The sequence below is a fragment of the Bombus fervidus genome, chromosome 13 (genome assembly GCF_041682495.2).
Source record: "Bombus fervidus isolate BK054 chromosome 13, iyBomFerv1, whole genome shotgun sequence".
NCBI lineage: Eukaryota > Metazoa > Arthropoda > Insecta > Hymenoptera > Apidae > Bombus > Bombus fervidus.
In genome coordinates, this window is record NC_091529.1 from 9,060,173 (window position 1) to 9,085,509 (window position 25,337).

Consider the following 25,337-nt stretch of genomic DNA (forward strand, 5'->3'; position numbering starts at 1 on the left):
TCCGTGCTCCGTGATACTGTATTTCTTAGGTGCGACGTTGCTGTAATTCATTCTTTATTGCTTTTCCTCCTTTTCTTTGATCCGAGTTTCGATCACCGAGGAAACTTGCTCGCGGTAGTCAAACGTTTGAAATTTATGCGAACGAAGTAGTATACGTTGTACGTTCAACGAGGATCAAGCGAACTTTTGTTGCATTGCGACGGCGAAGCAAGTTAAATCTATTTCGTCCGGCTTGTTCTTGGGAATCTACCGATATTCCGTTTCTATCGTGCGAGGATAAGAAAGAAGAAGACAAGAAAGGAAAAATTGATCGAGATGTTTCGCGTCATTTATTTCATTTATTTCATTTATTTCATCTTCGAATGTATTTTCTTTGCAAATATTTGTTAATTACCGCTAACATCGTTAGCATAGAAAGGCTCGTTAATTTCATTTGTTTATCGACAACCTATTTTTATCTGTCTCCTATCGAGTTCGAAGGCAAGAAGACGTATATTCGGTCCGGCTGAAGTCGAGTCTACGTAGTTCAAACAAATAAATTCAATTAAACTAATCGGTAAAAATAGAAATAACAAATCGCTGGTACAAAGATACCTTGCCACGTTAGGAATTCGTCGGAACGCAATTAACTCGACAATTACGATGAGAATTGCATAACTTCTCTGGACTCGTCGTTAGACAAAAAATTATGCTCTTCCATAACGTTTTTCTCGTTGCGTAATTAAAGCATTCCGCATAAACGTCTACGCTTGTTCGTCGAAACGATAGTTAAGAAGCTTTCGATCGTACGTTTGTCATCTGCTTCCAACAAAATTCGACTTTGATCCAGCGAAATTATAAATTTAAATCAATTACAAAGGGACGTACGAAACCACGAGGGAAAAGAATTACAAGAAAAGAGAAAATGTGTTGGAAGGCAGGAGAAATGGGGATAGACGAGCATCGAAAGATAACGCGTACCTAATACATTTGGCCAGCTTAAATAATTATTTATTACGCGCTGTCCAAACGGGAATGAAAATGGAAAGATACGAAAGGACGAAGGAACGTAGAAAAATTTTCATGGTCGTTGGGTGGAATTAGGGTAAGAAACGGCTGAAAAATTGGTCGGGAAACGAAACATTTACGCGACATGACGGACCAATCTCTTGTAACAGCGTTCCCTCCTTGAACTTGTCGGATTAGATGGGATCGTGTGATGCACAGTGACACAACGGTAACGTACTTTTCACGGTGCGAGTGAATGGACTATTCTACGTCCTTCGTTGCGATCGGTTAATAAATGTATCTACTTGTCACGCGAGTCTGTGCCACGCTACGTATCGTTTGTTCGATTAAGTGTAAAGTGAAAGATACCGATTCCATCACCGCTATTTGGATTTAATGCAGTGCGACGATCAAGTGATCAGAGGAGTTACAGTGTCATGCCGAATTTTTCATCCATACGTTTTATCGTTCTCGCAGCACTATTCTACCTTTGCATCTTCGCGCGTCTATTATTCGTAATTGGACGTTCCTTTGACAGTGCTCCGATATTCCTTTTGATCGAAAATTCGGATACTTCGTGCTGTTCGACATATTTGTTAATCTATGGGGCACGGAATTGTCTTTAACGTCTCATATGAAATGTAAATTGGCGATAGAACGAAAAGCCGAAGCTTCTAGCGTGGTACACGGATGATCGATATGTTTCCTTCGAAGCTGTTCTAGCGAGAGGCTGGCGTTCGTCGAATTCGATTTCGGAAAATTGATACCCGCCGAAAGCGACTTACTTTTAATATCGCGCGAAAAGTAATCTGCTCGTTCAGTTTGCGAGATGGAAGCGTTTCGTTCGCTTGATATCGCCGAATGGTTATCAATGGACGAAATAACGCGTAATTTTCTATAGGGGCTCGTTTTCAAAAATTTCGAACGATTAGCTAAATTACGTCGCTCTCTTTTTAGACTTTTTTTTTTTAGAGGATTAACTTCAAAAGGCTGCAACTTCACCTTAAAAGCTAAATTAATATCGTGTTTTTGAAATTCTGCCCGGGTCCGTGATTAATGGAAAACTTTTAGTTTCGAAATGCGTTTACGCAAAGCTTTCGAAAGTTTCTCTCGTGCCCCCTTTTTCTTTTTCTTTTATTGGCTGTTGCAATTTAAAATACGAGATTCCGCGAAATATGGTACGGGGAAAGGTTGCTTCGAAACACGTAGGAATCGCGAGTACGAATATTTTACATTTTTTCTGAAATTTCTCATCCATAAAACGAAATACGAGCGAATCGTTATATTTTTTAAAAAACATAGTGGCAATTATTTCACGTTGTTAGAATTCAAAATCTATCGATTTACGCGATGAACGAACTACGTTCCGTTCGTTCTTAATTAATATCCGTTACAAACAACATCCTTTCTCAGTCGTCAGGGTACAGTTTTCATTTTATTAATCTGTTCGGACATCTTCCGCGTCATCGGCTTCTCGTTTCCTGCATTCTACGAGATCATTATCCTTACAATTTCGTAATATATACGATACGTATACTTCGTGTCGCGCACGAAACGTTCATCCGATAGAAAGGTTTTCGATCGAAATTGTTAAAAACGATATACTTTCCATACACACGCTCACATATACACCGATCAATCGAACAACGTTCTCCACAAATTTCATTGACGTACGTACGATAGAAGAAGAATTTGCATTTTCAATTTGTGTATGTATATCGTACGTATTGGAAGTTCAAGTCGAACTTGCGGTATTCTGTTCCCTGAAACGTCAAGTTTTTAATGAAATCGCAAAATAGAGATCTATATTCAAAATCAATTACAATTTTTTTCTTACTCTTCCCCGACAGATTATATTACGCGTGTGGCAAATTTCGCGTGCCAAGTGCTTTATGTTTAGCACATCTCTTTATTTTTCGTGCAAAGCTGCTTGTAACTCTACCTTATTTTCAAGAGCATAGCGACTTGTCGGCCACGCTGCGTTTTTTGTCGCACAATCTGCTTCAGGACAACGAGAGTGTACTTGTGACGTGCATCGAAACTGTTGCTTGCAGTTGCCGTTGCTAACGATGCAACTTCCGTGTCCATCCTTGTGACGCGTTACCTAAACGTCGTTCGAAACGAAGGAAGCCAATTTACTACGCGTCGTGCTCAACGATATACCGAGACCGACGTTACGATTATTTGACTAAGAGGAAGCAGCAACCACCGAATTAGTACGTCGATGAATTTGGTCGTGATGGAATCACCGATTTTACCGACAATGGTTTCCCTTCGAACAAGGTTTCGTATCGGCTCAGACCCTTCGCTTTCACGGATAATCTCGCAACGATTAAGAGATTTGTAGCTTCTTTCTTAAGTAACTCGAGCATCGCGATTCCTCTCGAGTATACGGCTCGCGGGAATTTTTCAACGTAATATCTCGTAACATAGGCGGGACGATAGAAAGGGTCGCGGTATATCCGAGCGAAACTGCTCTCAACGCTTAATAATTTGAACCGGTCGACGTAAGAAGTTGAGCAGCAGACTGCTGAAAGTTGTTCGAGACGTTGATGACAGGAAAAACCGCGATGGCTGATGATATACATACTTTGTATCCACTTTACTTTTTTCAAAGCTCCCTCGACGTTCGCTTTAATAGCTGTTTCTTGTATCGACAAATTTTACACTCTTCGCGATAATTGTATACTCCCACGTTCTTCCATTCTTATGCAAAACATCAACCTGGTACTCGTAGAAAGCGCCACAGATTTTGTCAATTACCAGAAGCGTATACATTTTTCGACGAAACCTCGCGTTTCGCGTTTTCACGAGATAGTATTCCATTTAACGGCGATAAATCGAGCAGCAAAGATTTTTCCCGTGGAACTGAGACGCGTCTCGGAGAGGAACGCGCGGAAATCGAGGGTTCTAAGCGACACGCTGTCGCCGGAAATCTAAAAGATCGGTTGTTTCCGTGGTGGAACAGTCCCGAGCGACCGAATTCGTAGAGTAAACCGACAACGGTACAGCTCCTCGGAGCGTGGAGGATTGTCAGCCGCCAGCAACGATTCGGTTGTCCAAATCCCGGTCGTATCCGTACTCTGGACTAGACTGTAATCGGGTCGTAGGTCAATCTTAAACTGCAGAGCTATACGCGTGATTCCCGGACTATTTTAATCCCGAGGACTTGCCGGTGCACCTGCTAGACGACAAGGATACTATAGCTGCGCAACTTGGAATCTGGCATCGCCTAGCCAACGGGGATAGAAAGACCCAATTACACCTCGTTCGTCTACAATTGGACGAATACATACAAGACGCTTAAGACGCCTTAACTACCATGGGATTTGTAACAGCCTTCTCCAACTGTCGAGATTGGTTTAAGCACTCTGGCCGAGCTCTACCAATCACTGGCCGTTTCTATATTGTACGTTTCTCGATTATAGATTCGTTTCGTCGCGTCGGACAGACGAACAAGTGCGATCGACTTGGACCGTGCTTCATCCGTCCAATTGCGAAAATAATAGTCTGAACAGCGTTGTCGAGAATCCTATGCTTTTCGAGCGCAACGAGTGACCGTCAGTGGCGATATAGTAGAAAATATCTTGCTACGTTACGCTTGATCGCAATTGCAAGTTGTTAGTTAAAGTTGTGATTTAAAACGACGTAGCTTGCACTTGTAAATCAAGGATTAAGTAAACGTGTACGTACACGCGTTTGATTTGCAGTTGCGTCTTTATAAAATGACGCTCGATTAAAATTTGGGAACAGACACGCAGACGAAATGGCAGATAAATCCAGAGCAAAGCTGGTCGGTCGATTGGACAAACGTTGTTTCGCGGTAGAGAAACTGACGGATGTTCAACAGTCTTTTAGAAAGTAACGATCGATATCGATGGCGAACCGGTCGAAGAACATCGCCTACTTAAGATTTATACTTTGCAGTTACGCTGTGTTTATTCTGCTCTTCCTGTTACTTGTATTTTTCCACGTGTCGAGTAGTCTGCGCTTCGCGTTTCTGTTATTTCCCCCTCCCGTTAACCCCTGTTAACGTACACCGTGAATTTGCTTTCGCTGGCCGCGATTCATGTACATCTTTCTAAAAGCAAGATCATAGGAAGAGGCTTCAAGTTGGAAACTTTCTACGATGGAATATATCGCGCGGCGACTTAGCGAGTAAATTTTAGGCCAAACTGGCCTGCTGCTAGCCGATACCATGGAAGCTGATAGGCGTAAAGTTGAACGGTGTAGCAGTTATCGGAAATCTGATACGTTGTTAAAAATATCCGATAAAACTGTCACGTGATTGACACAAAGGGCGAGAGTATCTATTTTTAATTTGCAAAACTGCAGAAAAGAAGGATAAACGAGTAAAAATCGATTTTAAGTGAAATCTCGTACTCTTTAAGTTGTTTCTCGTCGGCACACGAAAGAGAAGCCAATTTTACGCGTTTCATTACCATTTAGCCGCTGCGTTGCCGAAGATGTTGGATCGAACGACAAACTGTATTAAATAATTCGTCGTTTCGTTATTTTTCAGGGTTCAGGAAGGCTGGAGCGGAACGAGAGAAGTTGCAGCGATCAACCGCTTAAACATTACGGCGAGGCGATGAAACACGGAGGCTAGACAGGCGGATTACCGTGCGATTAATGCGCCCTATGACGCTCGTTTAATGGCCCATGCTCGGACCGTGTGATGAACGCGAACGAGTGCACGATTTCCCTCGGAGGTTGAATTAAATGGACAGGCAGGAAGAACCCATTTGTACGCCCATTTGTACCGATTGTTCGCGACAACGTGCAAGGACACAAGCCGAGAACATAAACTGTAAAAAACACATATCGAACGGTACCCGGCAGGTACTCGGTGCCATCGCGCCGTTTCTTTCTTCGTCTTTCCACGCTTTTCACAACGTTGTTGGAGATTCGTTCGCACAGCGAGAAGCGATCACGGTCGATTTCTCGCGCAAACTTTGAACGAATGGTCCTGTTTCTCGCGATTGCAAGATCGAGGAAAACGCGAGTCGGCCTGTAATTTGTCGGCGACCGGCTAAAGCGGCGCAATTGTCTCGAATTACGATCGATGCGAATCCCGATCGAAGGATATAGCGCAGAGATATAATAGTGGTTTCCACGCGCAAAAGAGCTTAATCCCCGGGAGGCCGATCGTCGCGCGATATTAAAACTTCGGGGGATCGAAATTACAGCCACTGTCGATAAAAGCTTACAAATAGATTCGAAAGAATCGATAATGCACGCGTGGAAATCCTGGCTCGAAGCAAGCCACGTGCACCACGAATAATACGATCCCTCCTCGAATCCACGTCTTCTCGATCACCAAGGGAGAAGCACCAGATAGATTCGTAAAATCCTTATCTACCTACGCTGTGTTCGCGCCGTCACGTCGCATTCTTTCTTCGCCATTAACGTTGCTCTCTCCAACGACGCCACGTCTAACAGCGAATCGGTGATCGTCGCGTATTTCGGGACTATTCCTTCGTGCGACCAGTGAATCGAAAGAGTGGAAAACAAACTGATCGGAGATCAGTTATGATTCTGGATGCTAGCTTGCACGCGGAACGCAGATAAGCCGGGGCAAAAGGATGAAAGTGAGATGGGTGTACCCGAGTCCTGATTACATCGAATGATACCACGATCTCTGCGAGTAACTGTTAAAGAGATCGAAGTGTTTTCACGTTCGCCGTAGCTGTCGTTCGAGGGGCGAGGAAGGATCAGCGCAGAGACAGGAAAGAAAGAAAGATCGACAGTATGAAGGATCGTCGTGGAAGATGGCTGTACGCCGTGCTGCCTCTCGTCACATTCCTCTCGCACCAAATAGGTGAGTCTGCATTCGTCCCTTATCGAAGATGCTAGGATTCGACGCGTACAGCTGCTTCGAAACTCGTACACGTCTGACTTTCTCGTAAAATGTTCCTCGATTGTTTCAAAATGTCGCGGTTATTCGAGTACGCTATTCGAGATTCGAAATTACGAGCGATTTATCTTACCCAACGACGAGGAAGCTAAAAGAGATCGGTCTACCGATCGGTCTCGTAACGTTGCGTGGGGAGATTCGTTCGTTCGGTGTTTGTCAGTCAACGAGCTGATCGCAATTTCTGAGGCGTATTAACGTTCCCTCGAAGGCGGCTATCGAGGGGAAGTTAAGGCGAGGAAAAGCGGCGAAACGTCTTATTCGAGGTGTTTCGCGTTCACGAAGAAGCTTTCGATCGAGTGGCTCGCACGCGAGGCTTTTTGCACCTGTGGAAACGAGGATCGCAGTTATCCGAGGAATTCGCAGCATCGCAGGCGGTAAAAAGTCGTGGAACACCGGTAGATAAGAAGCTTCGAGTGCTTTCGCAATTATGGAAAGACAGAGCTATTCCAGCCGGGCATTCTTAAGCGTCTTTAACCGCTATCGCGGTCTAGTTGATTTCCATACGATGAATGGATTCATGAATAAAAGAGTTACGATCACCGAGGATTCTCCAGAGTCTGGTGAAGGCAACTTGCCAATAATTTCGACGCGACAGAACCGTTACCGATGTTTCGAACAATTTTTCATTACGGCGCGACCATTTAGCTCGATTTACGCCGAACCATCGTCCTTCATTTCCATGAACTGGAAACGGCGAAACTCCGGTCGCAAAGTATTTTAGTCGACGAAGTTTCCTCTTAACGAGATTATAACCGAGAGTCGAAAAATGGTATTTAAAGGGCTCGCGACCCGTCTTTGTTAAAAATATGACAAGCTAAATTCTCAATGATCGGAACATAACGAGACACCGTTGGCGATATTCGTAACCCGAGGAATCGTTAAGAGCGTGCGCGTAAAAGGTAACACGAACCTGTTTGAACCTGCCCGCTTAAATATTAATATCCAGTAGCAATTCGCGTGTAACTTTGTTACGCGGTAACAACTTTGACGATAAAAATGCTTGGCGGTGTTAACGAGAGATTATCGCGTAAGAAATAGCGAGGACACGTTTGCCGCGATAACAAGGCGTCAAAATTATTCAAAAATGCAGATACACGGCTTATTTATGCGACCGTTCGCTATCCGCGGCTGATTTCGAAACGGTATTTTCACGCATATTTGCCATAAATTGTGTCTCTGAAGGAGGAATCGATGACTTAAAAATCAATGCCTATGCAACGTGCGATCCTACCAAGAATCTGTTCCACGAAACGTACTTTTTCAAGCGCGTGCGCTGCGACTTTTGAAAAATACAGTTTCTTTGGAAATATTTAACGAAAAGGTCGTTAAATATTTAAGAGTAAAATCCAGTATTCTTTCAAAATTACGTATTTTCTTGTCAAAATAGGAATATTCGTGCCTTTCGTTCGTGTAAACATTCGTATCGCGTTGTCAATCGTTATACCGGTAATTAGCAATTAAGCATTTTACCAAAGAACGCGTACAACGTAGAAAAGCGTTACCTCATCGCTGTGGTTTATTAAAATAATCAAGCTCTACACGTCGGTAATATTAATAACCTTGTTTATCGTTAAAACAACGCGCAACGATCAAACGAACAAGTTTCGAAGCAACAAAAACGAAATAATATGGCAGGAAAGTGGAATGGAACTTCAGCTAATGGAGAAGCTATGGAAACGAAATGAAAACTTGTCGATGTTATTTATTAGCAACAGAATTTACGTTACGGTTACGGTCGTATTTTGAACGCCGCTAATCTATTTTTAACGGTTTGCAAGAACATACGTTGAATATCGAATCCGTACCTATATATCGCGTAACCGAGAACGCGTGCCTTTAATTAAAAGTTTATAGAATATAATTATGAAACTTCCCTCGGGTCTGATGAAATTAAATTCCGCCATTACAGTTTCCGATAACAAAGCATTTCACAACGTTATTAATTGTAACTGTTACTATACATAAGGGTAGATACGATATTTTCTTCACCGCGTGATTCTCATCTATGCTCGATGCAGCATGAAAACTCAAAATAATTCGGACTCAAGTTTCAGCGCCGAATACAAGTTTTGTAGTCGTTGTTGCTTATATATATCGCATGAAATTCGATCAGCGATGAATTTTCCTGTATTTTTTACAATTTGTTATCCTTCCCTATTCGGTTTTTTATCCCAATATTTTGAAACTCCGATAGCAACAACTCCCAGTATTTTAAACTAAAGTCTTAGCAAAACTAAAACAATAAAAAAAAAAAAGCAAAAAGAGCGGTCTTACTAAAGCGTTACTCACGGGATGATCGAATATTGATTCAAATATATCGGTAATATCGTGATAGCGGGAGATCGTGACGCGCTTAAAAACTTGAAACTCAATTATCCGCGTTCTTTAATGAACACGTTATTCTGCTTTCCCGTCGGGCTATTAGTTTAGGGAAAATAAACATGGGCCGAATTAACGGAACAAATTTGCCGCCATCTCCTCGGCATCGTTGACATCGTCGCGTCTTGCGGTAGTTTTCATCCAAGCTATCCGTGGCCAGATCGACGGGGACGAGGTGTCTGGAAATTCCATCGAGGCGAACTTTCTTAGGAGCGTCGTGGAAAATTGCATTTTTAAGCGACAGCTCATTTACCGATAACTAACTTGCCGGGGCTCGTCTTTGACTCGTGAAATCAATCTTTCCGTTTCCTGTTGACCACGCGCCTTTCTATCGTCTCTGCAACCGACCCGGCTCGCCTCGATCGAAATTGGAATTTTATTTTCGTACGAACCCACGGTTTATTCTTCCTGTGTACACTACTGTCTTCTAACGAACTTGCAGAGTTTACCTTAGGAAAGTTCTTGTAAAAGCATGGTTCGGCTGTGCCAAAGTTGCCGTATTATCATGAATTTCGTAAGCTGTGTTTTCACACTTTCGTCCCTCGCGCGGAGAACTTCTTTGCCTTCGATTTCGTCGAACCATCAGATCCCAATTAATACTATTTTTTTACAGCAACGCCAAGTTTCTGTTCGCACGTACCTTCTTTCTATACGATTTACCTTTCGATTCGCGCGTTTCAACGTTACTCGTCCAAGCGACTCTGAACTCGAGCATACGATTAGTCGCGTTCCAGTCGCGACGAATAGACGAAAGATACGAGAGAAGCGAGGTGGAAACGTTGAGGAAGCGTCGATGTCGATGCTCAAGGTAACAGCGATATCTCGATATTTCGAAGGATAGTGTCTCGGAATTGTGCGCTCAGGCGGACGTGTTACACGTTTGCGGAATGCGGTTGATTGTAAGTCGAGAACCCAATTTGCCAAACTCAAGTTCCGTCGTTTGGGGATGGAAGGGGTTGCACACCGCAAGGACGTTGCGGCGTTCTATTGAAGTTGTAGCAGCTGATGTTATTATGCCATGTTCGGGGAGCTACTCGGACGGATATTGTGGATTTAGAGCACACCTCGTTTCAACTCCATCGGAGAATGTCAAAATTAAAGCCGGCCAAGCATCGCATTGGTAGGTAGGTTATTACATCGCGTGTACCGCTACAACCCGCCAGCTTTATTTTCATCCGATTATTGCAACAAGTGCTTATTAAGCAATCCCGCCTCACCTTGCGACGCACATTTGCGCCGTCACGAACTGCCTTTCTGCATTTATCGTTTCTGAATGCAAATGTAGCCTATTGTCCGATGTCGACGCCTCTCCACGTGTCCAACCGTTTCCATACTTTTATCGAGGATTGCCGGTTCTGTTTAATTTAATGGAATTACATCGTGCTCCAACCTTTGCCTGTGACTCTAATTCTTTCCCATTGAAACAAGTCACGGACAGCGATAAAATGTTCGTTTACGGCGAAAAATCCATGTCGACTGACAAATCCGTCTCGACGCGACGTCTCAAGTTAACCTGTTAGCTGTTTCTCACTTTGAGTATACTCGTCTTTCTATCACGCGTTTTACGTACAAACTTTTCAAAGTTCTCGAAACAACCAACCGGTTAATACAACGGGTAAAGCAGAAAAGTAGAATAGAAAATCGATGAATCTCCGATCTTTGAAAAATATCATGGTATCCGCCGAATTGGTTATCAACGAAGCTGAAAGTAGAAACGTTCGAAGCGAATTTCATCAAACGTTTATAAAATTAGCACGGCCTAGAGCACCGAAAAGTGGAGACATCGGAGCAGCAGTGCTTAGCGGGATCGAGTGGCAAATGGAAGCCATTGGTGGAGAAGATCGCGTACAGAGTACAGGGAAACAGACGAACGGATAGAGCGTAAACCGTTGATATTGGGCTTATCAAAGTGATTCACGTGACTGGTCGACGGTATTATGCAAATGACCCGTAAAATTATCGTACCCTTCGGGCATCAGCAGACAAGGGAGAAACTGAACTTTCCATTAAACGTGACAGAACGCTTTTGCGTCGGCTAGCTAGGGATATCGCCACGAAAGGCTATTGATAACGCATCTCCGATGGCGTTAAACGGTTTCTTAATTGTCGAGTATTTATCATAATCCCGGTGAATTTTTCAGACGCCACTCGATCTTCTAATTCCTTATTACCATTTCGTTTAAAAGGTACAAGAAATTTGATTTGCCACGTACGTATAAAGTTCGCTTTAATTTCACGAAAACAACCGAGCAAATTATTTTGTCGTCAACAAGTGCACGAATATCGATAGAAAATTGGAAATGTTAAAGGGATCGTTCATCTCGACTTTTAAACGAACGTGTGGTTTTTTAAACGCGGTCTTGAAACGCGCGAGAATTGCCTCTGTCGGATAGCGTTTGATGCAAAAAACGACAAAGGATCCTAAATTTCCTGCATTGATTTTCTTCTGAAAACAAACAGAGGCATAGACGATAAGAACGAAACAGTTGCATAGAAAAGAGAGACAATGATATTTCATTTGTCCGTATGCTAGCGCTAACGCGCATTCCCAATATTTTTCCTCGAAACGAAATGAAAACAGCTTATTCGTTGTAACGAAAAACGGGTCAATTCCGTGTCGCGGTATTCGTCGTGAAAATTTTAGCGCGATGAATTGGTCGTCTTTCACGGCGAGATTTTTCAGCCAAGCGATCACGAACCTTGCGTGAATTTTTCGCGAACGAAAACGGCTATGCAGATACGCGCAACGTGTATCGTTTAAACTACGTCAAAGCGCACGATCGAGCATCGATAACTTTCTATCGATATATGTATATATGTGTCGGGTTATCATTAGGTTTAGGGGCGTGTAACGAATCTTTCTTTGGATCAGACGTCGTTGTTATGCAAGAGCGAAGATATTTACTAGTACAATTATGACTGTGACAGAATTAGACAAGTAACCATGGTAATTAGTTACTTGGGATGTGAATGGCAATGATCTTAGACGAACGCGATTTCTTCCACAGTCTAAGTCGAACTCGACTTACTGATCCACGATTCGGGTGTGACTCAACGTACTTGTCCACGGTTCAAGTAGAACTAATCCGACCGAATCTCAGTCCAAGCGGAACTGCCCTTATATACTCCTCTCCGTACCTCTCTGTACCCCTCGGGTCGATCTTTGTTTTTAAGGAGAGCTATTTAATTACTCCATACGTCTGTTAGGTAAAAACGTCCCTCCCGTGACCGTGGCTACGTTCAGCGACCCGTTACGTCACTTCGAGCCTAAGCCCACTGTCATTAATCTCGGGCACCCATACTCGGATTAAATCATAAACAACTATTTCTCAGTTTTGTTATTTAAATACAGCTATAATAAAAAGTCTGGACCAAAGTATCTGGGACCTTCCCAAACGTTCTGAAAGAAAGGTCCCGATGTCCTTTCATCTCCGACATATATATATGTCGAGTTATCATTGAGGTTAGGGGCGTTTGACGAACAGAATTTGACGATTAACCGGGACGATCAGATACTCGAGATGCTAATGACAATATTCTTAGGTTCAATAACGAATATACGGTCAACAGGATGGCAAATGCGTTTACTTCTCCAAAGCCAAAGAGGAACTGAACTTACTTGTCCACGGTCCAAGTGGAACTCCCCTCGTGTACTTTTCTTTGTACCTCTCTGTACCCCTCGGGTTAACTATATTTCGAAGGAGAGCTATACAACTACACCATACGTCTGTTAGGTAAAAACGTGCATCCCGTGACCGTGGCTACGTTTAGCGATCAGATGTGTCACTTCGAACCCGAGCCTACTGTCATGAATCTCGGGCAAACATGCTCGGATTAAATCGTAATCAATTACTTCTAAGTTTTATTATTTAAGTACAGTTATAATAAAAAGTCTGGACTAAAGTATCGGGGATAAACGGTAATTACATACGTATGTAATAGATGACGGTGTGACTAAATGAAATAGATTCAACGTTGGATATTCCTTCCTTTCATCGATATCTTCGTTCCACTTAGTCGAAAGAGCGGAGGAAACAGGAAGCAATCCCTCCGATGCGATGGTTGTCGAGAGTGTGTCCGGCAAATTTATATCCATAGACAAGTCGTGTAACGGTCGTGCGGCTAAATCACTTTCCACTGCAGGAAAGGAATTACACGGTCATCGAAAAGAGCAATGGTCCTGAAATCGGTTTAACGGTTTCTAAGGCACGTTCCAGATTATTATTAACCCGATCTTTCTTATCACGATAGGGACACGCGATCGCGATCGATTCTATAGTTGCCTGCAAGCTTCGAACCCTATTAATAACATAGCTCCACGGCACTTGCGTGTATCGAAAGTGCATCTAATATTCTCTACGGTGTATTATAACAATAATAATAAAAAAAAAAAAAAAAGAATGTACGGTACCGTTTAGAAAATCCAAGATAATGCTGCTTTCCAATTATGAAAATGAATAAAGCATGTTCGACGTTTTAGCGAAGATCGTTATATAAACTGGAACGTATTCTATTCCACGTTGTATCGCAGACGCTCGCCGCATCAAAAATGAACTCGACTCGTCGTGCTGCGCCGCTACGCTACGTAACCCGTCGCGTGGAGACCAACGCAAGCATTGAATTTTCTAATCAGATTCTTCACGCTGCTTTAATTACTCAGAGTGTCGGGACGACGGGCCCTCGACACGTGCTAAATTCTGTCTTTGCGAGGCTGTTCCACGTAATCACCAAGTAACTATATTTAGACGTACGCGGTCTCGTTAAATCGTTCGAATAAAATTTCATCTCGTTAATGAAATAACGTTACTGTTTCGTAATATCGTTTCCTTCTGTGCTCGATGCAACAACAGCGTGTAATTTCAAACGGAAGCAAACCGGCTCTATTCGTCGTCGAATCAATCGACGGATAATATTTACCAGCAGCGGTTCTTCGACACTTTATCCAACACTCGAATCGCCAGAGTTCGATATTTATTTGATAAAAGTGGAAAGTGCCCCGATCGTAAGATTTGCAACCTACCGTCGATTCGAATTTCGAAATTTAACTCGGTTTCTACGTTTCACGAACATCCTGTGTAATTGCTTTCAAAGTCTCAACCGAAACTCGGTCAAGTGGTTCCACTTGTTAAGGCTTTCGGTGCGACTAGGTTTACGTTTCGATGGAAAAGATCGAAATTACGTCATCTTGTTGTTTGAGAAACGCCGATAATTATACCGAGGTGTTGCTCAATGCGAATCAGGGGTTAGAAATTTAACAGCTACGTTTTGCACCCTGTGTTTGTTAAAAACCGAGTCGGAGGTACAAGCCTAACGTTACCTCTTTACGTCGCAAAGATAAAAATAGACTGCGATTACCCCAGCTTTGTCGTTTCTTCTATTATGTTTGTGCAGGAGTCGCTTTAATTAAAAATTTGACAAACCTCAGGATTATCTACGAAATTCCACCTTCGAGCTAACGAACGTTCCGTCCAGATCCTATCGAATTCGATTCTCTAAAGAATCCGCGATATTCGACGTTCCTCGAAGAAATCTGCGATCGTCGTCGTACAGGATAAATTGACAAAACTCCAACGACGATTAAATTGCTTGCTATTTACACGCGTCTGTCGATAGTACGGTCGTATACGTAATAAAAGGTAAAAGATCGTCTCTTTATTCGTATATAGAGAAGCGAGCCTGGAAGAAAATACCTTGGACGTGTTTTATGGATGCACGCATTGTCCATCCGAGTATCTCTCTGGAAAGAAATGGCTGCGATATTCTTGGTCAAAACGATCGTGCCGGTCAGTGGACACTCGACGAAGAAGTACGTCACGATGAATAGCGATGGTCGACGGTATTTTATATCGCAATTGAAAAATAGCTACGATTCGTAAAACATTCTCGCGTATTCTTTGACCTAGTTGCTGGTGCCGATACAACGTCCGGGGAAAATGGGTTTCTCAGGATTTTAGGAGTGCTGGAGGAATATTTGATGGAGGCTGTTGAAGAAGGTAATTGCAAGAAAGCGCGTTTTTCCGCAGCCAAGTTTTACGAAGTTATGGTAAAAAGCCAATCCGATATCTCTGCGTTAAAAAGTCGGTTCTGTGATTAATGGAAAGTACGGAGCGCGGTTCATCGGTTGGTTATGACAAAAATCAACCTGACGAGATGAAGGATCAAGTCCTCGGCGATAATGCACTCGGATAAAGACTAAATCGCGTATAAGTAGCCTGTATCGATGTGACGTGCATTGAACGCGTATATCCGCGCATAGTGCAGGAAGGAATATACCATGCGCAGCATGAGTCAGGAAAAATGATCACCCGAAGTAATTCCTTATTTGCCGGCTTTATCGCAAAAAATGTTTGAAAGCGAAATTTATGGTATTCGAGGAGCCTGGTTAATATCTGCTTTAACGCCCTATAGTTCTATCAAATATTGAGGTGACTTTGAGCGTTTTGATAATCAGCGTATAATTTTTATAACATTGGTGGATCCAGCTGGGCATTCTCCGCGGAAAAGTATTATATTAACCTATTTGTATCGAAAAACCATTAGTTTAACAGATATTTGAACTTTAATGCGCGAAATTTAATTCACGAAAGACAAAGATAACGCGAACACAAGAATATCGCTTCGCGTCTTTCCTCGTCTTTCTGTGCGTTGAATTTCACAGATTAAAGTTAAAATATCTGCCGAACTAATGCTTTTTCGATACAAATTGGTTAATACTTTTTGGCGAGAATGTCTAGATGGATCGAGTAACGTTACAAAAACTATACGGCGATTGTTAAAAAGCTGAAAGTCGCCTCGATATCTAAAGAATAATATAGGGTGTTAAGCCAAATATTAATCAGGCTTCTCGAATACGATAAACTTCGCTCGAAACATTTTCTTTTCGATAAAATCGGTAAGAAACGAATTGCTTGGGACGATAGTTTTTACCGACTCACCCACCGTATAATAGCTGCACCTAAGAAATAGACTTTTCGTTCGCAAATACAAGGGAAAATATACGCTCCTAAAATACTATAGGAAACAAGGTCCACGGGCGTATCGTAAATTTGAAAATCTCGGTTCGTAAATTCTATATCATACGCGCGTTTCTTCTAAAAGAGATAGGAGGGCTAGAGCCAGGCAGAAATAGAAATATGTATTTTACGTAGCGCTTGGTGGATCGCTGCACCGTCTCCGGAGAGTCTAAATTTTTGCAAAAGTTGTAGCTTCGCGAGCACGATGAAGAATCACAGTGCATAAATCCATAAGGAACAATATATCTGGGTATCACATAAATTTCGTTTCTTCTTTCATCCGACCTGAATGCACCGCGAAATGCGTACCACGGCCACCATTCGTAGATGAAACTACGTTTTCGCCACTTTCGGGATCGATAATGCAACGTGCTAGATGCACGTACCGTTTATAGAACACACTTTCTCGATGCGACGTCTAAGCGATAGACAAGTAAAATGAGATTCACGATCGTGCACGAAGACTTGCTTTTTTCTTCTTTTTATCTCTTTCCCCTTTCTTCTCCTCGGTAGTCCGGTAGCAGTAAAATCAACAGCTGCCGATTAACAGGGCTATTAATTGGAAAATATAGGTTGGCATAGCCGAGAGAAATCCTAGGGAATCGAGAACGAAGAAGAAACGGATACCATAGGAAGGAAAAACGTGTTTGTTCGGTTGCACATAAATCTATTCGGAACAATACATCTGGCTGGCACGTAAATTCTTCCCGTTCCTTTTTTCACGGCGCTAGTGCTCCGCCAGCCGAGCACCGCCGTATCACGGATACCATTCGTAGATGAAACTACATTTTCACCACTTTCAGGATCAATAGTGCACCGTGGATGCATCCGTGTCGCGAGCCCCTAGTGTCTCTTATTGTGGCTGAAGAATAGCTGCAATCCCGAAACATCCGTGGATTCTCTGACCTCTTTTGCGGGGGGGAGTGGGCTGTCTGTCTCCGTCTCTTCTTCAACTCCCGAGCCCCTTCCCATCGCCCCTTTCTCGCCAGTACTACGTACCAGTGTTTCTCTTCTTTTGGCGGAGTACCTTTTACTCAGCGCGCACCAAGTGTGTATTTCCGTGTGCACATCGTTCGAGTACCATCCACCGTGCAACTTTCTGTTTCCGTGCGTCTTAGCGTTTCCTGGTAATTCGATGAAACGGTAAATTGCTTCTCGTCTGTTATTCCCATCCCTGTCGATACTCGCGAAACTTTTATCGTCGCGTTATCGTCCATGCGCGGTGATTCCTCGCCATCCTTGTAACGAGTCTTCTTATCTTGTTTTCCAATTGCCCTAATGAAATTACGATGCGAACGTCCGAAAGCGTGGCGTTGTTCGGCAACGAAGAATTTTTACGGCGGGCCGCGCCGACCCAGCCAAGAGGTGAAAGGAAGAGGATTGGACTCGTTGGTTGGTCGTTAGTCGTTCGAAAAAGTTTTTCATTTCGCGCGAAAACAGTTCGGTAAAGCGTTACGTGGAAAGTAACAGGTTGGTTTTATGTTTGGCAAAATTATACGCGCAACTTTGCCGAACAGATCGCAGAACGGGGTCATACTTTGGATAAGCGTTGAAATTTTTGAAATCGCGAGCGCGCCTGTAAGTAGATCTCTGTTCGCGCTGGAAATTTGTCCAAGGTTTTATCGTTAGTTCTTACAATCGTACGTATCGTATATTTTAAGTAGAAATGCTTCGTCGTATCCCGAACAACATCCAAGATAGTATGCTGGAGAACTAAAACCTCGGTGGTAGTTTCGTCTCCGAAACTCTAGTCTTCGTTGATAGAAAAGCTTAGGTGTCTCGTCATTTTGTTTCCTCGTATCGAGTTTCTCTTTCGAGAAAACCAACTATACTAACTAAAACTAACTAGTGCGTATTACGAGAAATTAAATATCTTATAGATTCCTGTAACTTTAACATTTTTGTTTTTTATTTACGACACTTTTCGCAAAAACGAATCTAGAAGTTTGGCGAGAGCGCGTTTTTGCGATGAGCAGACGGAATTTCGCGTTAAACGTTTAAACGCGAGTACGTGAGAGTAAAAAAATAACGATTTACTCTTTGGAATTCACGAAATATTTTGTTTAGACTTGACACAACTTTCCACCCGTTCGAAATAAAAAATTTGCCAAACAATTCCTCTCTGTTGATTATTCCGTGAACTGGTTGTGAAAAGGAAATGGAATAATAACAAAATAAGTTGTTTTTGATGCGCGGCGGGGTATCGCGATGCGTTACGATGTTCAAACACGAGGATCGGTGTAATTAAATGTAACGTTACATAATAACCGGGAGAATTCCGTGCGCGAATATTCGAGGGCTAACATCCCTCGAATCCGGTGACCCGTTTCCTATATCCGTAATGCAGCAACGTTTTCGTCAGAAATACAGAGATAGCGAACGCGCGTTCACAGGTGCGACCAAATGCTCGCGTTCTATCGTAAATGCGTATAAAGTTTCTTGGTTTGCCAACTTTTCTTTTTCGCGGCTATCCTTCTTATTTCCCCGCAATTCGATACGCCGCTTCGGTTCGCACCGTGTCAGGAAAATTGCTGCCGCAGTTGCGGTAATGCTCTCGAACCACCGTACCGTCGACGCCACATAAATATTTCCATTATACCACGTCGATTTCTTGCTCGATTATTCGAGCAGATCAACGCCTGGTAAATCGATTTTTATGCGGCGTGGGCGTGCCTCGTTGTGACCCGCGTACCTTGAAAGGAAAGGATTATACCGGATCGAGCGTAAATAACGACGCACATTTACTGGAAAAAGGAGTATACCCGAGCGTTTTCGTTCCACGGACTGTTCGCCAGCCAACCTACGAATGGCTTTATAAAAATAAAAGCCGGTCGAATTAGTTTTTTCTTATCTTCGGCAATTGCCGTTGAAAACTATGCGGCGGGATGTCCGTGTGAAACTCTGTTTTATTATAGCGGAACGCGTGCCGCTTATTATACCTTTCGTGATCGATAATACTTCAACATTTTTCAGTAAAATCCAAAGAGTCGCGACGAAAGCTCTAAGTTTTATAGAAAAGGAAAAGAAACGTCGTTGCAAGTGGTAAATTCGTTTGAAACGTACGTTCAGTTTTTGTCGTAAGAAGAAAAGGAGAAGAATTTCTATGGCGGAGCCTGTAGCTGAGAGTTCTCGATGACCCGTTCCGTGTCTCGGTCGGATCAGCCGCAGCTGGAATTTTTTCCAACAACTTGTTGACACTTACGCAACGCGACGTTACACACAAGTTTCGCGCTCCATCGTTGCACCCGGGAAAGTTGCAGAGATAGTAGAATGGCCGATTCAAGTGCAGACAATGCAGGTGCTAACAGCTGCTCCTAGGAATTTCATTCAATTGTACGCCGTTGAAATAAGTTTTCATATTATTTTGGAGCTCGTGGTTAAGTCGATTCGACGCCTAGCACGTTCCGAGCTAGATATTTATGGAAGTAGTTGGGCAAATTTCTGCCAGAAATGCTACGACTTTTCCAAACGTTCCCGAGGGCTCGAAACGCTAATAATTGCCGGAGAAACAGGTAACTCGGACTTGAGAGTCGATCGCTTATCGCCGTTTAATTTATGTAATTTGTTATTAATGCGAATGGGATTAATATCCGCAGCGATCGAGTAAGATAGAACAGAGAAAGTCGAAACGCTGTTAAAATGGCAAGACGGGGAGAATAACTTTTATAGTTCTTCTTAACGTTTAAGATTTCACGTTCGGCGCGCTATTTTTAAGGATACCAAATGTATTTCTTCTTGGTGGAGAAACATAATCTCAAAGACAATAAATCGGTTTCTTCGTTTTATTATTAGAACAACCGACGCAGAGCTATCCTCGTTATCTTTACGATATCGCCTTCTCCTTAAAGACTACCCGAAGAAAGACAAATTCTTTCTTACTTTCATTCCATTCGGACGTCTTTGTCTGCAAATTTCCAAGTTTGTTCACAGTTGCGTTTTCAAACGAATTGGGTCGATTGAGTTTCTTCGTTTATAGCAGGTGATTCGAGTGAACGGACAAACGTAGATGAATTAATGGTATTAACGACGAAAGCTGAAAGCGATAGATATCTCAAAGAATAGAAATTTTTCTAACGATAGACGCCTTTAAGAAATCGGAAAGATCCGAAAGCTCTGGCGAAAAGGAAAAAGCTGTATCTCGTGGCTGGGATCGTCGAGATTACTGCTGGTTGCTTGAAATCGAATCTCTTTGTTTCCCACGTCAAATCGACGATTACTTTCTCACGGTCGAACGTGCAGTGGAAATGACGAGGAGCAGACGAAGAGAAGAGAAGAGAAAAGCGTGGACCGTTGGGTGGCACCCCGGCAAAAAGCCTAGCGCCGTGGCGAGGTTGTGTTTTATCATGTGTCGTTGGCAATGGGCCACCGGCACGCACGACCTCACATCGCTATTTGTTGGTTTCCGTCTCGTTAGGTGGAAAATCTATTTCTTTTCGACGGTATTGTGCGGACCTGTTTGTACAGGCTCCGAAACGCTCACCGCATCCATATCCCACGGTTCCAGCTGAACAGAAAACGGAAAAAGAACGCGGAGATTGCTGCAAAAGAATGGAAAAACGAGATCGTCGCCGTGCTAGTAGGAAGAGAGAAAGGCAGAGCCATGGAGCGATTGTTTAGAACTGTCCTTTTCCTTTTTTTCGCTGATGCAACGCAAGTAATTTGGATTTTAATGGAGAAGCCAGGGTTTACGTTATTGCTCTCCAGCCAACAGTTTCCCCAAATTCTCCTGTTCCTTTTCGTCGATGGTTGTTCGTGCGTCTTGTACCGTGTAATATGAACTTTGAATTCAGTCCCTGTTCGACGTTGACTTTTATGATCTCTGAGCTCGTGTCGTGGAAATGTTACGGCCGTAGCAAACGGTAAGTTATGCGTAATAAATATAGCTTGTGGCCGTGTTACGTAATAATACAATTTTACATTGCCTTCGTAACTTGCCACTATACGATTCGTCGTATTACGTAATAATTTATTTCATTTGTTTAACCGTCCGATATTCGATGTCTGATATTTATCAGATTTTAGTTTTCCTGCTGGATGATTATTCGTTTAGTTGCCTTCGAGTTTAAGCGTCGTTTTATTTTACACCGTTGAAACTCATTCGAAATACTTACGATTTTCTAAGTATTTTGTAATCTAAGAATGTCCAAGCTACGGCAACGACCGTCACGCGTTAGAAAAATCCAGCGTTAATTTACGATACATAAAACAAAGGACGAGGCCATTCCCTCGACTTTCTTCAAGACCGATCGACTTTCGCAATGCGCTGTAAATAAGGGTTCTTTGAAAAGTACTTCGCCCTTGCCGGTCGAGCCAGCCTCTTCGGTTATATACGAATTCGTCGAAAGAAATTTAGTCTGGTTAAGTAAAGCGACTCTTCTGTTGTTGATAGCAACGAGAATTTTTTCAGTCATGCGACAGATACAAATTCCTATCCGCATAGATCGCTTGGTGCAAGTCGTAACCATGTAACTTCCGATTCAGCTTAGCATGTTTCTGCCTTTGCAATTTCATATTCGTATATCGAAACAGTTTGCGCTCGCTTCGTTGAGCTACGAAAGGTTAACGCTCTAAATTATCGATTCACACCACATAGTTATACATAGATAATGTTCTGCCGTAGGTGCATGTACAGCGAACCACGCGTACGAACAAATATTATTAGGTACTAATTGTAAGGAAGTTATGGTTTGTAATTTCGTTCTAACGTAACCTTATAGAATTTAGATTAGTTTTTGTTTCCACGCTCCGGCGTTATCTCTTTATATCCCGGAAAAGGTACAAGTAACAACTTTCTTCGTGCGTTTCTTCGAAAAGCGAATCGACTCGAATCGAAACGCAGCATCTGTTGCGTTCTAATTCGTTTGACCGTTTTGTGAAAAACGTTAAAGATTAGAACCGTATAACGGGGCTTTGCCGAAAAAATTCAAGAGAAGTAACAGGCGCGGCTGTGTTATTAGGGAAACGATCGAACGATTATCGGCCATCGGTTCACGGTATTTCCACAGCTAGAAAACCATTGTTCGCGACGGAAGAGCGGAGTAGTGCTAGCCGTCCGAGCAGAGCTGGTAATCTTTTTATCGTGTTATTTTTGGCAATTTAATTCGTTCGTCATACGCGGCGTTCGCGGCCTGTTCTCTCGCAATCAGCAGTCGTCGGCTTTAACGACGTTATCGAGGAACCGTGATTGAAGCAATATTTGCTTTGCACTTATTAGCAATTAGCCGATATCGTGTGCGCCGTCGAACGGACATCAAACTGGTTTTTCGATTGAATTTTCATTCGATTAAAAGATCGTCTGCACAAGCCTTTTGTCCCTTTTGCTAATCGTCGCCAAGATTGTTCGTTGCTCGGTGCCGAATCTCCGAGCATCGACACCCGTCAGTTACCTTCGTCCCCAGTTCTATCTAGTAAATATATATTTAATTAAGAATCGCCTATGTGATAAACAAATAGGATATACGTTTGTTTGCCGATGATCCTATAGCATCGTAGACGTACACGAAGCATCGATAACGATTTGAGGCGCAGCAGTCGGGTGGATGTTGCGAAGCAAATCCACGTCACTGTCTTCAGCACGTGTCTTTCTATGAATCAAAAAGTCAGTTGCAACAGTGGCCGCTCTCGTTTCAGGAATACAAATTTCACCTCGTTTTCTTGCTTCCTATACCACACGGTACATTACGCCGCTCCAGTTGTGTTGGAAGTATGTCAGAAGAGACAAAACTAGTAACAAGAGTGCAGCCGTACCATTGAATGATATAAAGCCAGTAAATCAAGATTTATTCGATTTACACAGCGATACAGTTGTTCCGGTAACAAACCAGCAAAATATCGCGTACGATTTATCGCACGTTCAAATCCGAACCAGCCTACAAATCGAAGCTACATTAAAGCTCGCATCGAAACCTATCTGCGTCTACGTACGTGAAATACCGAAAACGAAATTATCGTGCTTGCTACGATGGAAAGGCAATGATCGAACGAGTATTATCTTCCGGTGCGTATTAGGCTTTAAACTTTGGACCGACAAAAGGAACGTTCGCTTCTCTGCCACTTTGGTAAAATTATAAAATAAAAACGCAAGGCGAGTCTAGTCGACTTGCAACTGCAAAACGCTTCGATTGCTTTTGTCGCGGGAAGAACGAGCAAATAGTTTCGTAATTACAGTGTGCACAATGTACAAGGGAAACGGTAACTTCGCTAAAAGTGACACTATGCGGCGGACGAGCGGATGTGGCGCGTTGCGCCGTACCAAAAAGTACCTGTCAATCTGTCAAACTGCCGAACGAATGCTCGTTTACACTGTCATTTTTTGTTCTCGCTAGAGCGTGCGAGAAGAGCGAACGTTCTTTCGCCGAATGAAATTGCATTTTTAAATGTTTAATAACTCGAAGAAGGATCAAAGACTCGAAGCTTCCGCTTGTGTTTTGTCTCTTTTACCGATACTCGTCGCATCCACGTACACGTGTGTCCAGCTTTGGCATTAGGTTCGGGTTAGGTTGGGCTTTTATTAATAACAATATTTTTCTTAATAATTCGTCGGTCAGGCTGGATTCGCGCAAGATTGGATCGTCGTACGACGTTGGAAATAATGGAATTTACGCGATACCGATTAACTGGTCGCTTTATTACTTCAGAACTAGTTGGATCACTGGTAACAGTTGCTTTTAACGATCCATGAACGTAGATTATTATGTTAGTAACGTCAGATTAAGTCTAATCTTTTGGAAACGTTAATTCGTCGTCACGTAACACGTGGCGCTTAATTCCGAAACAACGATAAACAGACTTAACACATTTTCGGGAATGGTCTATGCTGGAAAATACTGCGGCCATTCGAGCAAAGTTCCCATAATTGCTTTTATCAGGCTAGAATTCCTTTATCTCGGGCTTTCGACCTAAATATCGCGGTACGTGCGAAATTGCCACGAACCTGTTTCGTTTCCCCCTTCCTTTCCTCGTTTATTAATTATCTTCTATCGTACACTCGGAAAGTCTTTTCCGTACCTTTGATTCTTAACCAGAGCGATTGGCTAACCGGAGTGGCGCCGGATTTCCATGAATCGTCATCCGTTATTCATACTAGAACAGTCGTAGTCGAAGAAAAGTATGTCGCACAGCCGGCACAAACACGCGTATTCCTTCTACTCGTTAGTTTACACCGTACGCTCGATTACGTCATCGTATTAAGTTATCAACGACATCTACGTCCACCTGCTATAGGAACAACTACTTTGACGATATTCAGGCGCCAAATTTATCCAGTTATAACCTTACAACGAATAAGGTTGCATTGCCAACGGGAATGCTAACAACGTGACCATGCTGTTGCGCTATCGGTATAGTTATCGGTCCATCGGCAAAAGTAATTAAATTAATTAAATTACGAAAAGCGTACAGGCAACGATCTGATAGTACGATGAGCGAAGCACGATAAAATTAATAACATTTCGATTATATTTTCTAACGAACAGTTTGCCTTTCTGTGCCGATTTTAATCGAAATGTCGGTCAACCACTACTAGAGAATCTGATAATGTTTGTATTACCTAAAGAATTTGCGGAGTAACTTTGTCCATTATCGTTAACGTGTATACGCGTGTACTTTACGTGGTTTCGGCTCGACACGAATATCAAATAATTTATAAGCAGTCGAAGCGAAGTCACAGCGGAGAAAACTTTTTACACGGGATCACGATGTGTACATCTTTTATGATGGCCGGTATCGCACGCGATGCCATAATGTTCAAAATTAATCAGATAAATCGTATTATCTCATTGTCTGACTAAAACGATTATTCGTGTCATCGTTATCAGCGATTTTGTATATTAATCAGGCAATATTCGAATAATTCGGTTAGACGTGTAATCTTCGAATGATTACGCGGTTTCCATGTAAATTCATTAATGAAAGTCACTCGTAACGAGTATAGTTGGTGTAATCAGATTGCGCATTATCGAAGCAGTCAGCACAGTATCGAATCGCCGACACTATGATCTACGTATCTACGCTTCCGTAACATTAATTTTAGCATAGCTCAT

General features: G+C 42.7%; 1 protein-coding gene across 7 annotated transcripts in view; it reads left to right on the forward strand.

Moving 5' to 3' along the window:
* Window positions 1–25,337, forward strand: part of LOC139993740 (hemicentin-2) — a 258,897-nt gene that overhangs the window by 124,506 nt on the left and 109,054 nt on the right. For all 7 annotated transcript variants that reach the window (XM_072015742.1, XM_072015746.1, XM_072015748.1 and 4 more), the window contains one exon: window positions 5,510–6,808. In XM_072015742.1, the coding sequence (XP_071871843.1) occupies window positions 6,739–6,808 (70 nt within the window). In that variant the 5' untranslated portion in view covers window positions 5,510–6,738. The remainder of the gene's footprint in view (window positions 1–5,509; window positions 6,809–25,337) is intronic.